The sequence below is a fragment of the Pseudonaja textilis genome, chromosome 17 (genome assembly GCF_049901715.1).
Source record: "Pseudonaja textilis isolate UNSWEBS1 chromosome 17, rPseTex1.2, whole genome shotgun sequence".
NCBI lineage: Eukaryota > Metazoa > Chordata > Lepidosauria > Squamata > Elapidae > Pseudonaja > Pseudonaja textilis.
Window position 1 is genome coordinate 8,625,631 of NC_142006.1, and position 15,861 is coordinate 8,641,491.

General features: G+C 43.9%; 2 protein-coding genes across 5 annotated transcripts in view; one reads left to right on the forward strand and one right to left on the reverse strand.

Annotated features, from left to right (window-relative positions):
* Window positions 1-4,526, forward strand: part of REXO4 (RNA exonuclease 4) — a 6,454-nt gene extending 1,928 nt beyond the window's left edge. For all 3 annotated transcript variants that reach the window (XM_026712432.2, XM_087914466.1, XM_087914467.1), the window contains exons 3-9: window positions 1-329; window positions 1,012-1,161; window positions 1,364-1,557; window positions 2,084-2,172; window positions 2,461-2,535; window positions 2,847-2,921; window positions 3,560-4,526. The exon at window positions 1-329 is cut by the window's left edge and continues 9 nt beyond it. In XM_026712432.2, the coding sequence (XP_026568217.2) occupies window positions 1-329; window positions 1,012-1,161; window positions 1,364-1,557; window positions 2,084-2,172; window positions 2,461-2,535; window positions 2,847-2,921; window positions 3,560-3,655 (1,008 nt within the window). In that variant the 3' untranslated portion in view covers window positions 3,656-4,526. The remainder of the gene's footprint in view (window positions 330-1,011; window positions 1,162-1,363; window positions 1,558-2,083; window positions 2,173-2,460; window positions 2,536-2,846; window positions 2,922-3,559) is intronic.
* STKLD1 (serine/threonine kinase like domain containing 1) lies at window positions 4,428-14,633 on the reverse strand. Of its 2 annotated transcripts, XM_026712431.2 has the most exons (19): window positions 14,490-14,632; window positions 13,630-13,674; window positions 13,093-13,167; window positions 12,620-12,724; window positions 11,760-11,830; window positions 10,829-10,944; window positions 9,947-10,065; window positions 9,218-9,369; window positions 8,286-8,416; window positions 7,808-7,891; window positions 7,373-7,492; window positions 6,947-7,087; window positions 6,719-6,847; window positions 6,427-6,555; window positions 5,849-5,977; window positions 5,244-5,384; window positions 5,071-5,150; window positions 4,761-4,809; window positions 4,428-4,618 (listed from the first exon to the last, which is right to left on the reverse strand). In XM_026712431.2, the coding sequence occupies exons 1-19, from the start codon at window positions 14,595-14,597 to the stop codon at window positions 4,593-4,595; spliced, it is 1,950 nt and encodes a 649-aa protein (XP_026568216.2). In that variant the 5' UTR covers window positions 14,598-14,632; the 3' UTR covers window positions 4,428-4,592. The 2 variants fall into 2 exon arrangements, with proteins under 2 accessions (XP_026568216.2, XP_087770591.1); XM_087914465.1 differs by lacking the exon at window positions 7,808-7,891 and having other exon boundaries at window positions 14,490-14,633.
* Window positions 14,634-15,861: the final 1,228 nt, after the last annotated feature.

Genomic DNA, 15,861 nt, shown 5'->3' on the forward strand with positions numbered 1-15,861 from the left:
CAAAAGGCCGATGAATTGAATTCTGCTGTTACGGCTCCTGACACGTATTCCAAGAAAAAACACTCAATCAAGGACGGAAAAACTGTCCCTCACGTATCGGGACCAAATGGAATTGGGAAGAAGCTGACATCAAAGGGTCAGGTTCAAAGTTTGTGTCCCGCAAGTGTCACGAGATATAAAAAGTCCACTCAAGTGAAGAATCCACAACAGGTACAAGAAGGTGGCAAAGAGAAGAGAACCCTCCAGATGGACAACGGAGAGAAGAAGCATGGAGATATTAAACATAAAAGGAGGAAACGGGAAGAGCCGGTGGAAACAGCACCAGTGGAGTAAGTTTTGTGGGCTTTGAAATTCATCCCAGAGGTGGTTTTTCCAGGAGGCACCTGGACTTTCTGGTTTTTCTTTGAAGACGTTTCGCTTCTCATCCGAGAAGCTTCTTCAGCTCTGACTGGATGGTGGAGAACGGAAGGATCTATACTCCTTGCAGAAAGCTGGTCATTTGCATCCTTTTTGGAGAGTTGTTGAGATCACTTGGAGGTTTGTCTATGTCCTCGGGGTCACCTGAGTGGTGCAAATGGAGGTGGAGCCTCCTTGGAACTGTTGAAAGGACTGTGTTGTAGATTGGAGATAAATGATGACACAGATAGACCTCCAAGTGGCCTCAGTGACTCTCTAAAAGGATGCAAATGACCAGCTGTCTGCAAGGAGTATAAATCCTTCCATTCCCCATCATCCGGTCGGAGCTGAAGAAGCTTCTCGGAGGAGAAGTGAAACATCTTCAAACCAGGAAGTCCAGTTGCCTCTTGAAAAAAAAAAAAAAAAGAGAGTACCTTTGGGACAACCGACCTCAAAATCTCTGTTGCTAAGCGGGACAGTTGTTAAGTGTGTGTAGCCCCCCCATTTAATGGAACTTTCTTGCCACGGTTGTTAAGCGAACCTCGAGTTATTTCACAGCGGGTAACCAAAGGGCTCTTCCCTTGCCCTCATTTGTGGCTTCCTTTGGCTTTCTAGCATCTGGTTTGACGATGTGGATCCTGACGATATCGAGGCAGCCTTGGGTCCAGAAGCCGGGAAAGTAGCCCGAGAGAACCTGGGCATTAAAAACGAGAGAACTCTGCGGGCGCCTGAACCTGAATTGGTGAAAGAACATGGTTTCGAAGGGTAATTACGGTTATATAGATTCAGAGGGTTGGACGCTGAGGGAGTTTTATTTATGTGCTTGACTTAACGACCACAACAGAGGCCCAAAATTCCCGTTGTCAAGCGAGACATTTCTGAAGTGAACTAACCATAATGATGATGATGATAACAGCAGCAACAAAGTTAGCAGGTGTCTATTTTTCTATGTTTAAACTCCTGGCAGGCTAACCAAAGCAGTGGCCATAGACTGTGAGATGGTGGGCGTAGGGCCCACCGGCGAAGACAGCATCCTGGCCCGTGTCTCGGTTGTGAATGTATTCGGCAAATGTCTGTATGACAAGTATGTCAAGCCTTCAGAAAACGTGACAGACTACAGAACCGCAGTTAGTGGGATTCGGCCTGAGCACTTAAAATCAGGTAAGGAAGCTGGCTGGTGGTAGCTTCAACGTTTATGTCTGGGTTAACTGAACCTAGCTAAATCCAACTGCGGTTCATCGGGCATCTAGCATTGTTTTCCTGTTGCCTTAAGCCACAGTTTTTTTAAACATGGTTTGTGGAATAAGGCTTTGCGGGGTTAGGTGCTTGCACCCTGCTCAGTGACAATTTGGCTTGTTATGGCTGAGGATTGTAGCCATAACAGGATTATTGTTAACCGCAATCATTTTTTAAAAACACCCTTGCAGTACAATTTCCAGGCTTGCAATTCAGTTCATCTCAGAATTATTTTAATGATTGTAATCAATTTGGCTTTAATTTCTAGGAGTCTTTGATTTGTCTTCCTTTTTAATGTGGATAAACCATGGTTTCTCTCTTCTTCCTGAAAGAACTCTTTAACAAAACTGGTGGCCTCGTTCCAAAAGACTTTCACAACTTTTCACGGTATAAATTCACTAAATTAAAAAAAAATTCTCTGCAACGTTGTGGTTTTTTTTTTTAATTTTAGGGGAGGATTTCAAAACCGTCCAGAAAGAAGTAGCTGATATCCTAAGGGGTAGGATCTTAGTTGGACATGCTCTACACAACGACTTAAAGGTACTGTAGTTATAAACTTTACGTGCCTTCGTTTCAGAATGTGGTTTCCATAGTCTAGCTTGTTTTTCTGAGTGTAGCTTTTTTTTATCTTCCTCACTTGCCCGAAGAAAGATGGATGGGTGGGTGGAGAGATGGATTAGATAGATACATAAGATAAGATAAGATAAGATAAGATAAGGTAGATGGTAGATAGAAAACATAACCTCTCTGTGTGTGTGTGAACATTTTGGAAGCCCGAGCAGTCATTCCAATGGCTCTTTTTTTTGTTTGTTTGTTTTAATTTTCCAGATTCTACTTCTTGACCACCCCAAAAAGAAAATCCGAGACACACAAAGATACAAACCTTTCAAACATCAGGTCAAGGTGAGAGGAGACCCTTTTTATGCCTTCAAGGGGACAGATTCTATACAGAGGCAACTGATGCCTTACAAGCTGTTTTTCACTCAGTTTTTATTTGCTCCCTTCACAACCGTGTTACTAATTGAGTAGCGGCAGAGGTTCACTCAACAGCTGTGGCGGGAACGGTGGCAGAATGAGGCCAAACGCACCTGGCCAATGTCTCGCTTAACCACAGAAGTTTGGGGCTCAGTTGTCGCAAGCCGGGGACTTACCAAGCGCGGGGAATTCAAGCGTTCGGGTTCTTCTCTCTGATCAGTGCTTCCCTGTTTCCTCAGAGCGTGAGACCCTCCCTCAAACTTCTGTGCGAGAAACTGCTCAACGTGAAGGTGCAAACATCGGAACACAGTTCGGTAAGTGATTGGAACCCAGGCCCCAGGGAATAGACCCGGGAGGCTAACAGAACAATGGGGGAAAGGGTGCTGCCCCATTGACACCAGGGGGTCTCACTTCTACAGGAGTTTTTAGAAACAGAGGCGAGGTTTGTACCCCGTTTCCCCCCAAAATACAACCTACCCTGAAAGTAAGCCCTAGCTTGATTTTTACATGTGCGCCCAATATAAGCCCTACCCCTAAAATAAGCCTAATTAAGATCCTGCCAACTCAAGAGTGGACGGGTAAAAATTAAGCTAGGGTGGCGATGGGGTGGGGGTCAGAGCTGCCCTTCTACTTACCTTTGGACAGTTGTAGCCAGGCCTCGCGCACCCCGACACCTGCTTTGCTGGCCCATTTCTTCTGCTGCCAGCAAGGCTGTCAAGAGCTTCCTGAAGGCCTCTGTAGTTGATAACAAAGCTCTGGATCGATCCAGAGCTCTCTTATCCGCTGCAGAGGCCTTCAGGAAAGCCTTAGAAGTTGTTTCCGAAGGCCTGTGAAAGCGAAAAGGAGGCCGGGGATGACACATGCAAGTGAGGTTAGTCGGTGGGTGGCATCCCTTGAAAATAAGACTGCAGCAAAAGTTCTGCGTTTTCACCCGCTTGCTTCTCTCTCTCAGGTCCAAGACGCTCAGGCGGCCATGCGACTTTACACTTTGGTGAAAAAACAGTGGGAAGCCTCCCTGAAAGAAATCCCCAAGGCCAAGAAAAATTAAATCCAGACCGTTCTCACGTCCGGCGGCGTTTGCGGCCAGTCTGCAGCGCTAGCTGATCGGAAAGTTTTGCCCGATCAGTTCTGCAGCTGTTCCTTTGGTCCCTAAATTTGGGTGTCAGAGAAAAAATAATTGGGGGAAAAAATAATTTACTTCATCAGAAGATGAAGCTTTTCTATTCAGTCAGTCGCAGATTTGGGGTATTGCTGAATTGACCTTCTTCTGACTTTAAGTCTCTGGCTGGGGATCGGCTATTGGGCATTTAAAGAGGATCAAAACTGGAAAAAAAAATCTTTTAAACATCTCTGGGCCAGATACCGCGATCCCTAAATCTAGTCCAAAAACGTTTGCAAAATGGCCAACTTGGATTCCCCTTTTGGACCAACGTCGCTGTGCCAATTGGATTTCTCATCTGCCACTTGAATTATATTTATATATCCTTTTAAAACACTTGAGTTTTTAACTGCCCAAACTATGCTTTGGATAATAGCATTTAAGTGAAATAGCAGCCATCTTTTCTCCTTACCTGTCCTGCATTATGCAGATTATTTGGGAATTTTGTTGAGGTCCCAAAATTAGCAGTAATACAGCAGAGGAAAGCAGAGCCTCCCTCTCTGCTGTTTTCTGCTTAAATCTGTATGTACACGCCCTTCTCCAGCTACCCGGTTTAAAACAGATTTAAAGCTTTAAAACAGATTCATCCTTTTTTCCCTTTTTTGCTGTATTCCATGGATAGGATTTTCAACCCCCTGTTGAAAAAAACCGCATGTTTGCATCTCGTTTTCCTATTTATTTGTACAACTTTTTAAAGTTTTTAACAAAACGTAAGTTGGTTCCCATTTCGCAAATAAATTCCGAAGTTCCATAAAAGAAAGCAAGTTTTCCCTCCTGTTCATCTTGAAATAATGGATCGAGGAGGGATCCAAAGAAAACTCATCTATCAGGAATTGTGCGTTTTGAGAAGCCCTGTGGAGTGTAAAAATTGAGGAGAAGTTAACACTTTATTTTTTAAAAGGCACAGTTTTTAAAATACTCAGGCTTGCTTTTTTTTTTTAGCAAATAAAAACATTTTTATTTAATTAAATAAATTTAAAATAAAAATATTCACCTTTCTTCTGCAGTTTTGAGAGTGCCTTCTCGGATAGGGCAACAATTTCCTGGGGATAAATGCATACAACATTTGGGGCATCAGAAAGTGCAACTTCTGGTGTCTATGATCCAAAACACACTTGTAAATTTGCTTCACAACTGTTAAGTAAATAAACACTTTCCAATTTCATCTTCTCCCTTCTTGCTTACCCATCTTTTCCTGAGTTACTTTGGTCCCTTTTCTGGCGTCGATGACTAGGTGAGGCCAGACGGGATTTGAAATAAATCTCATTGCCCCGAGAAGAGTATTAATTCCTCCTCCTCCTTACCAAACTAGAAGTAAACCTGTCCTTCATTTCTAGCAGCATGTCTGTAATGCTCTGGGAGACCATCTCCATCACAATTTCATCTGCGATTTAAAAGAAATTAAAAAGGGGCTGGAATCATTTTGGCGTGGTTCACAGGGCTGGGCCGATGGAATTTTCTGCACAAAACGTATTACCGTATTTAAACATCTCGTCGATTAGGACGCACATGTTTTCCACCACTTCGGGATCCTCCCTGTGGATCTGGTAGCAATCTTTTAGCAGGATCAACCCGTTGCCCTTCTCATCCGTAACTATGAATCGGAAACCGGACAGCTCTAAAAAGGAAGGGATTTTATTAAATCACCGACTGATGGGTTTTTTTCCCCTGCTGACAATGCTAACTTTTCTGCAGCTTAAGTTCACTCCGTGCACACATTATAGCATCCCAAATTGGAGATTTTCCTGCTTCTTAACCTCCAGCAAATCCTATTTAAGTAAGAAAGTAAGACAGTTGAGGCTGGCTATTTAGGGCTCGTATCCCTGAGCGTGGAAGTAATTTTGTGATTGCGGTTTTGTATGAGTTCTACCTCGTTTAAGCTGAGCATAAATCCTATCCGTTGTTTCTTCCCAAGCTATGTTTTCTAAATCTGATTTGAATTGAAATCTAATCAGGAATTAGAAGCCTTAAGGAATAGAGACTGATTGGTGGCCATACTTACGGATTCGGACCAAAAAAAGACTTAGAACAATAAGGCTTTTATAAAGATCAACAGGGACTGGATAAAATAGGAACTCTTACCAGACGTCCTGAGGAGGCTGGCCAAGGCGAGGCAAATGTTCTTTACCAAGATGGGGCTGTCAGGATGCTGCCTGAGCGCTTCGAGCAAAAGCAGAGAATAAGGCTCGTATTTGACTTCGTCTATGCACCCTGCGAGGGAAGCCAGAGAAAACGCTTCTGTGAGAAAATTCAGATGAAATCAATTGTTGTGTTTCCAGAACGGTGGTGCTGCTTGTCAAAGAAAAGAGAAAGCCATTTTTTAAAAAATGAAGTGGCCTCGTAGAAATCAATAGATAGTTTCTTCGACCTGAGACGAACCATCCTCAACGTACGGCCATCTGTTGCTGTTGTTTCTTTACGGCAGTTCGAAGTTACAACAGCCTTGTACTGTAGCAGCGTTCGCACCACCCCTGCGGTCACGGAATTGCAAAGGTGCCTACTGGGAGAAGCTGTCTTTGCTCAACTTGCTTCACAGACACACACATCCCCGTAAGAAATCGTCATAAAACTGAGTCCACCTTGACTTACGACCAGGGCGACTCACAGCCGAAATTCTGTTCCCGGACAATCCTCTCTCCCTTCTCGCTGGGGAAACTCACCATGAAGCGAAAGGGCCCAAAAGGCACTGCAGGCCGCCTCTGCGACTTCCACGTGGTGGAGATGCATGTGGAGGATTATGGAGACCAGCTCCGTGGCGTATTTCAGTGGGCTCTGGGCCACATCGGCCACTGGATTGACGAAAGAAGGGAACAACATTAGGCCGGACGTGCTAACTTGTTGTTCCCCCATCCAAAGTGGCCACAAACACCTGGGACAGCTGGGGAACAGCCTGTCCTAAGCCGAGGACCAGCCACGCCATCGGAGGCCTCTGCCGGCTTGTTTTCTACCCACCGCTCACAGCCAGGGTCCAAATGAGGCCGCAGCATGCAAGGCAGATCTCTTTGTTGTGAGCGAAAGAACACAAGATGGTCAAGATGTCTCTGAAAATGTTGGCTCCCCGGAGGGCTTCAGCCGCTGCTTCTAAAAAGAGAGAGGAAGGTGAAGAACAATGGCCCATCATCTGAGCCATGCTAGAATTCCCAGCCGGCGAGGCCACCAGGCTGAGCGAGCGTGCCTTACCGTTGGAAGACATCATCATAAACAAGGTGCAGATCATACAGAGCAGCTCTTCATGGTCCGGATGGGCCCTCATCGAGTTCAGCAGGCAGCTGAGGTGGTCCTGGTCAGCCAGCATCTCCACGTTCAAGTTCTGGGCAACAGCTGTCGTCAGAAGCATTTGGAAGTCAGCCCAGAAACACCTGGGCTGGTCCCACCTCTGCTTTCCAAGCCAAAGTATCTCCTTTGTGCCTTCTAAGGTTTGCAAAAGCGTGGAAGGAAGCGTTTACAGAGAAGGTGACACTAACACGCTAAACTACGAATCCGTTTTTTTCTAGATGTGACATCGGCATTAAAGAGGAGACCTCCAAGGCCCATTGTTGAATTAAGGAGCAATAAATAAACATTTTGGTAATCGTAGAGAAGTTAAATGGTTGCTGGTCATCTCACCTCTGCCCGTGATTCCGAGCAGCAACGAAAACCCAGCCAGCAGCGTCTCAAGAGAATCGTTGTGTTTATTCATGGCCTCGATCACCGGATCCATCAGGTGAAGGAACACCTTGACACCAACTGTGGGGGAAGAAACTGCAGTTGTTCACTTTCATTTTTTCGTGCCTAAAAAAAATAACTTTCCTGCATTTTAGCACCAGAGTTGGGAGTTCTGGCTTTTTATTTCTCTTTGGAACCGGTTGGAAATCCTTAAGTCGGCATTTCCAAGATGGCTCCAGGCCGAGTCACCACCCGAGTGGTGACCCTGAGGATACAGACAAACCTCCCAGTGGCCTCGACGCCTCTCTAAAAGGATGCAAATGACCAGCTGCCTGCAAAGAGTGTCAGTCCTTCCCTTCCCCACCATCCAGTCAGAGCGGAAGAAACTTGTCGTACCTTTTCCCTCGTTCAACAGGCTGTTGAGACGTTCGATGCTCTTTGCTTGTGCTTCTTCGACCTCCGGGTAAGACATCATGAATTCTGCAGGAAATTCAAAATAAGAAAAGCAACTTTCCGTGCCATCCACCCTACAATCAAAAACAAAAATATTCTATGGAAGCTGTCAGATGTCCAATTTTGAATTCTCCGATGCGTTTGCGCAGGCGTGCAAGGAGTGGGATTCCTTCTGAAATCTTCATTAATCCTCAGAGGCATCGACGGGATATTTTGGTAAACAAACATTCAACCCAGGTGCTTTTATTACGAGGAATTCCCCTTGATTTCCACAGGACTTACTTCTGATTAAACTTGTTGAGGATTGCACTCTCGGTCCCATTCAGCTCGTCAAATCACTTGAGATATCATTATTTCTTAAGATTTCAAAAGAACCAACAAACACACAAAATTGGTAAGCTAAATTACTAACCAGGATTACCTAGAATTGTCTGGATCCTGTCAGTCTGAACGATGTCCAGGAAACCTGAAGGAAGTTTCCTTGTGACCTTTATTAGCGGGGATTTAGCCTCAATGAGGCACTCTCTGATATATGGATTTTCAACCAGTTCCCTAAAATTACAGGAAAAGAGGAGAAAAATGATTTTTCCTGAACCCAACTTGGCTGAAGAATGGAATCCTCGATGTACAACCAAAGTTACAAACAGAACTAAACGACCATTTTTCAAAGTTACGATATTTGGCCACTGGCTCCTATTTACGACGGTTGTGGTATCACCTGGATTGTGGGATTCCCCTTTCTGAGACCTTCTAACCCCACAAAGTCTACAGGGGAAGCTAGATTTGTTTAACGACCGCGTGACTGACTTAACTAAGTTGTGAGGATTCACTTAAGGACCGTGGCACCTAAGGTCGTAAAATATGGCAAAACTCACTTAACTTCCTTGCTTAGCAAAAGACATTGTGGGCTCAGTGGTGCTCATAAAATGAGTTTTTATTTTTCTTGTGGTAGATAGGAGGCAGAACTAGGTTTTATCTAAATAATAATAATTAAGCCACCATTTGCTTCATCGTCACGAGTTGACTAGGTAACCCAATATATGCCCACTGAGGTCATTTAGAAACCAGAATAACTGAAGTGTCAATTCATAAAGTATTTCTGTGGTCTTTTTAAGAGTTGCCAACAGAAAGGGAGGAGGGAAAGGAGGAATTTCCTGACAGGGAGGATAATTAAGCAGTGGAATTGCTTGTCTCTTGAAATTGTGGGTGCTCCAACACCGGAAGTTTTTAAGAAGAGACTGGACGGCCATTTTGTCCAGGGTGGTATAGCGTGAACAGGGGGTTGGACTAGAAGACCTCCGAGGTCCCTTCTGACTCTATATCATTCTATATTCAAACTCCGCTGGGACTCACTCTGCCGTTGGCCTCTCAGAAGGATCGATTTTCAGCATTAGAAGGAGGACGGAAGACAACAAGGGCTGCCGTTGGCTCATGTCGCTCACAGCCTCCTCAAGAGCCCTGGCCTCCTTCTTAATGTCGTGCAGCAACAACGTAGGATCTTTCACCTGCAAAAAAGACACACCACGCGAGAGAGGTTCCTAAACGTGACACACAAGACCAGTAATCAATCCGCTGGCAGGTTCCCAGGGCAGCTAATCCTCGGCTTTACGACGGACCCCAGGGGACGATGCAACGGTCGTAAGGGTGAGGACCTTCCCAGCACCATCGTAGCTTTGAATGAATGGTTGTAAGGTCGAGGATCACCTGCGCTTAGCCAACTTCAGATTTTTCCCCCACGCGCACAAATTGAGCAGAGTCAAGTCTGCTAAATCGAAGGTTTGTCCAAATAGTAGAGATTGTCACTGAGCTTTTGAGAGCTGTACCCAAAACATCCTTTCCCAAAAGCATCCATCACATTTTCCATTTCAAAATCAGGCTGCTTTGAATCTTCCGTTACTTTTATCGCCCTTACCGTCCATCGCCTTTAGTTTGCAACCTTTTATAGGGCTCTAAACAGGAATGATATAACCTGTAGCTGTCGGCATTCCGACGAAACTCCCCATTTTCCATTCAGCACTCAGCAAACCAAAGTTCATCCGAGGAAGAGTTTATTAGAAAAGTCATACTGGGCGCATTAAGTACCTTTGAGTAAGAACAGGCGACCATGTCTAGCAAAATGGAGCCCAGCGACCAGATGTCGGATTTGTCGCTAAAGGAAAAATTGAGCGCCTCAGGAGCCATCCAGCATTTAGCGTCGGGCTCTGCAGGAAAGAAAACCCACCCAGGACAATTAAAAATTTTTAAATCCCTGCAAATGACAAGCCAAAGAGCACATTTTACTTATGAAATGGAGCAGAAAGAGAAATTGCAATTTTGCTAATTTCTGTTGCTAAGAAAGTCAGTTATTAACTTGAGATTCTCAGTCATCCAAGTCACGGCTGCCCCAAAGGTGTTTTTTTCAGGAGGAAACTGGACTTTCTTGTTTTTTTTTCTGAAGACGTTTCGCTTCTCCTCCGAGAAGCTTCTTCAGCTCATGAGGAATGGAAGGATCAACACTCCTTGCAGACAGCTGGTCATTTGCATCCTTTTTAAAGAGTCGTTGAGGCCGCTTGGAGGCTTATCCGTGTCCTCAGGGTCACTGCAGACAAGCCTCCAAGTGGCTTCAATGACTAAAAGGATGCAAAGGACCGGAGGAGTGTCAATCTTTCCATTTTCCAGCATCCACTCAGAGCTGAGGAAGGTTCTGGGAGGAGAAGCGAAACGTCTTCAAGGAAAAACACAAAATCCAGTCGCTTCTTGGGGATAAAAAAAGCACCTTTGTTAAGTGAATTAAGTCATAAATATGAACCAAATTGCCAAGCGTCTGAATTTTGAAGACATGACACCAGTCGTTAAATTAAATAGTCACTAAATGAACTTTTAAGTCGAGAACTGCCTGTACAGCCTCTCTTTAGTTTATAATTGAATTTGCCAAGCACCCCAGGCTAAATGCCTTTTTTCTGATCGGCACCGCGAGAAACCTACCTTCTTCCACCCTTATTCTCCATTTCATCTCATCCGTCATGAGGGTTTCCGAACCGAAGTCGCAAAGCATGAAAGACGCTTCCCCAGTGGAAAGGATGTTGGATGGTTTGAGGTTCCTGAAATAGAGCAGAGGGGGGACACAACCCCACCCCCCAAAAAAATATCCCAAAAAGACGCCTGGAATTTCTTTCAGTCCAAGCAAATTCCTTTATTCTTCCCCGCTTACCAACCGAAATCCTGCCAGACCAAGCAGACAGTGGATAGTCCTTGACTTAACAACAGCCCATTGGGGTCATAAGTCTGGGGAAAGGGGCTTGATTTTGCAACCTTTTTTTTTGTTTTTATATAGTGGTGGTTAAGGAAAGAAAGGGTTAGCGGTAGAAACCGTTTAGCTAAAAAGCCAAACTGTTAAAACCATTGTAAAATAAACTTGAGTTGCTAAGCGACTGAAGTTGAACTGACCACGGGTGGCCTTTGACCGTTAGAACTTCTAATCCAGGGATCCCTCAATTTCGGAAAGATCAGATCAGATCAGCAGAGTTGGAAAGGACCTTGTAGGTCATCTAGGCCAACCCCACCCACCCAAGCAGGAGACCCTACCCCATTTCTGACCGAGGGCAGTCCAGTCTCTTCTTGAAAGCCTCCAGGGATGAAGCTCCCACAACTTCCGAGGGCAACTTCTGTTCCATGGGTTGATTGTTTCTACGTATTTCCAGGTTGAATCTCTCCTGGTTCAGTTTCCATCCATTGTTCCTCGTCTGGCCTTTGGGTGCTTTAGAGAATAGCTTGACCCCTTCCTCCTCTCTGTGTTAGCCCTCAAATATTGGAAGACTCTATCATGTCTCCCCTGGTCCCCTAGCCACCCTTGAGTTGATGGGGGCTGTGTCCCTCCTGCTAACCCCCCCCCCCAAAATAATCAAATCCTTCTCACCAGTGGAAAATATTTAGCCGATGGATGTAAACTAAGACATCCACCATCTGTCCTGTGAACATTTGAATGACCTGCGGAGAGAAACATATAGACGGTTTAGGAAGAATCGAGAGTTCTTGACTTGCAATTAAGAGGGTGGAAAAATGAAATTATTGTTAATGCAAGTTGCCAACATTTTTATCCCATCCTGGAATGTCTCAAGGGATGGATCCTTCTTCCTCCATACGATACCCCCAAAGCAGGAGAGATTGGATTAATTAAACGAACTTCCCAGCGGGCTTCCAACGAGCAAAGTCATTGGCAGAAGCCCAGATTTGCTTAATGACCTGCAGTTGTTAAGATTCACTTAATAACTGCAACAGTCTGCTTACCAACCATTGTTTTAAAAAGGCCAGCTGTAGCTCACCTAGGAACCACTTCGTTTAACGATGTTAATTCCGGTCCCTCAAAAGTTGAGATCTGTATTTGCAATTTGCCATTTTAAAGAACTTGTTTGGCTACATGTGAACCTTTCGTTTGTTTTGCTTTTTAACTTTGAGATTGGAATTACCTGGATTTTCACAATTTTGCAACCCTCCCATGGGTCCAGGTTAACAAAACAAAACAAAACAAAACAAAAGTGGTGGCTTAAGATGACACTATCTCGTTCACCCAACACTCCAAGAAGTAGACTGATTTCTACAAGAACGAAAAACGAAACCTGGAATTACAAATGACTCAGCCCCACGTTCAGGTGATGTGATGTTGTTGTAGTGGGATGTTGTTCCAAAGACAGGCCAATCTTAGGATGGCTACGGGGGGAAAACATGGGTACGGATTTGCCAAGATCAGGATGGATTCAGCTTGAGCTTTGATTTGACCTTTTTCGGAAATTTCTCGTGTCTTAGCCTCTTGGCCTTGATACGTGAGAGGAGATCTTCGTGATCGGAATAATGCATCACCAGACAAAGGAAGAGAGAAGAAATCTGAAAAGAAAATCACGGAATAAATTTACCATGGTGTCGGGGTGTAATGCAAGGATTCCTTGCACACACAAAAAAAACCACAAAATGATTTCTTGAGTTTCTCCTAACTCCACTACGACCCCAATCTTGCAATGATTAATCACAAAACCATAATCTGAATTAAATCAGCCAAAGCAAGTTGTTTTGATTTTAATATTTGGTTATCCTATTAATGCATTATTTTTATCGCGTTCCTTTGTCGTTTGTCATTTCATTGCTCAATTATTTTACTCCTGTTTGCAGTTTTTTCCTCCCGCATGAACTGTTTCCCCATTAAATTCTAAAAAAATCTTCAGAATTCTTGCAAAGTCCATGATCCCGTTTCTCACCTTTTTGTCCCAAATGATAAAAAATTCTTTGTAGGCACAAATATTCTTATGTTTTATTTTCAACAGCTCCATCACCTGTCGGGGAAAAAATGACCCATTAGGAGGAAAAAAAGGATGCGTAAAACTCAAGTGTCGTGTCACACACAACACACTCCGTTCAGTGACTAAATTCATGCCAGTGTTGAATTTGCACGATAAATTAACCCAACTAAGCAGACTCACAAAATACACCAAGCCGTTGTAAAAAAATAAATAAATACTGAGTGTGATTAAACACAACATTTCACGTGTTGTGAGAATGGTGTTGCTAGGACTTTAACCAACTTGGTTAAGAATTGTGTGCGAACCCAAACCCTAGAATCAAAGTTGGAAAACTCCCATTTAAGCCGTAAAGTTCCTTTTTCTTCCTCAAGGCAGGAATAAAGATGAGAAATAAATCATGCCGACGTATTTTTTTTTATAATCGCACCATAAGCAACAGATCTGACATTATTTCATGGAATATAGTTTAAATTAATGATAATCAAGGCACATTACCTCTTGGAGGGCGTAGTTCGCCTGATTTTCATCGATGCATTCGACCTGCCCCAAAAGAGTCAAAACAAGACAATCCTTTATGATTAAAGTTTAAATATATCATGATATTAAAAAAAGCAACCCCAAAAACACAAACTAAGAAACAAACATATTAAAAATAAACACAATTCCTGTTTTTCCAAGGCAGGTAGCTCTCGACTGTTCATTTAGCAACCGTTCAAAATTACAATGGCACTGAAAAAAAAGTGAGCTTTGACTGTTTTTCACCCTTACGACCGCATCCCAGTGGTTGCCTGATCAACATTGGGGACTCTTTGTCAACTGAGTCATACTTATGACGAACAATGGGGAAACCAGATTTGCTTAACAACCATGTGACTAGCTTAACCCTTGCAAGGATTCGCTTAGCAACTGTGGCAAGAACGGTTGTAAAATGAGATGAAAATTTTGGGCTCCACTGGGGCCGTAAGTCGAGTGGTGACCTCTCTTCGCCAAGCTGAGTATTTGAGCAAACATTGGCAATATCCGTTCCTGCCACCTGCCGGTTTTATTCTAGTTTTATGCTTAAAGAAGCAGAAAGATTTGGTGAACACGAAACGGGGTGTAAAAGGCTGAGCATCACCTTTAAATCCCTTGAAAGAAATCCTGGCTGCAGCTAGGCTGGTTGAACCCTAAACCTAATTTCGTTTTAGCTAGGAGGGAGATCATAAAGCTGATTTTATCCTAGAAGGATTTCGTTGGTGCCTTCTGCATCTTTTTCGACCTGTGGCCTAGCCTCTTGAGAGACTTCGCGGGGACGTGTTTGGGAATCACAGCCTGTGTTGCCATAGTGACTTGCCTTTCCTTGCCTCCCCTCTCACCTTTTTCAACATGTATTTCTTTGTGGCGGTTTCTTTTCCTTTTGCCATGGATTCCACCACCAGCATCGTTCCCAGAGCCCCTGGGGGGAGCTCCTTCACAATCTGCATTGCAAGCCAACAGATAATATTTTAATAATAATACACAGCTCCTCTGTAATGGCCGAGCTCATGCCCAGTGCATCTGTCCGTCTACCTATCCAACTGTCTATATCTGTTTGTCTCATCTAATCTAGCTACCTGATGTCTATGCCTCTTAGCAATGTCATCTTATCTCTCTCTCTCTAATCTATCTCATCTCTCTCCTCATCTATCTATCTATCTATCTATCTATCTATCTATCTATCTATCTATCTAATATGTAATCTGTCTGTGACTCTTATTTATCTAATTTCTATTTCTCTAGTTAATCTATCTCATATCTCTCTCTCATCTATCTACTCATCCATCTAATCTATCTATCTATCTATCTATCTATCTATCTATCTATCTATCTAATATGTAATCTGTCTGTGACTCTTATTTATCTAATTTCTATTTCTCTAGTTAATCTATCTCACATCTCTCTCTCATCTATCTACTCATCCATCTAATCTATCTATCTATCTATCTATCTATCTATCTATCTATCTATCTATCTATCTATCTATCTAATATGTAATCTGTCTGTGACTCTTATTTATCTAATTTCTATTTCTCTAGTTAATCTATCTCATATCTCTCTCTCATCTATCTACTCATCCATCTAATCTATCTATCTATCTATCTATCTATCTATCTATCTATCTATCTATCTATCTATCTATCAAAAGAAACAACAGGACAGAGACGGTAGGCACGTTGGTCCGCTTAGATGGGGAGAGGAGGAACTTCGCCCGCTGCGTTGTTAAAAGTTTGGCTATGGATCACACACACACACTTTTCAAACACGAGGTTTTTTCCTCTTTCCTGGAAATAAAAGGGGAGGGCTGGAGGTCCAAATGCCCTAACCCCCTCCCCCTCCCGAACTTGGCCACGCCCGACCTGGTACTTCTCCATGGGCGAAGGAGAAGGACGGGGCGGGGGCGTCGAGGGGCGTCAACGGCTCTCCCAGCCCCCTCCCCGCGGAGCTCGTGGTTTCCTGCCCTTCCCCGTCTGTTTTCTCCAGCCCCCTCCCCACTTTCCCCTTTTCCCATCCGTGCCCCGTTCCGTATTCCTTTCCTCCGTCCATCAGGACGTTCCGAGAAAAGAAAAGAAAAGAAAAGAAAAGGAAAAAAAAACAAGATTTCGACTCGCAAAGGCGCCCCGGGGCAGCTGCCCAAAAGGGTTTTAAGAACGTAGGATCAGTCCTAAGGTTGGAAGGGGACCTTGGAGATCTTCTAGTCCAACCCCTCGG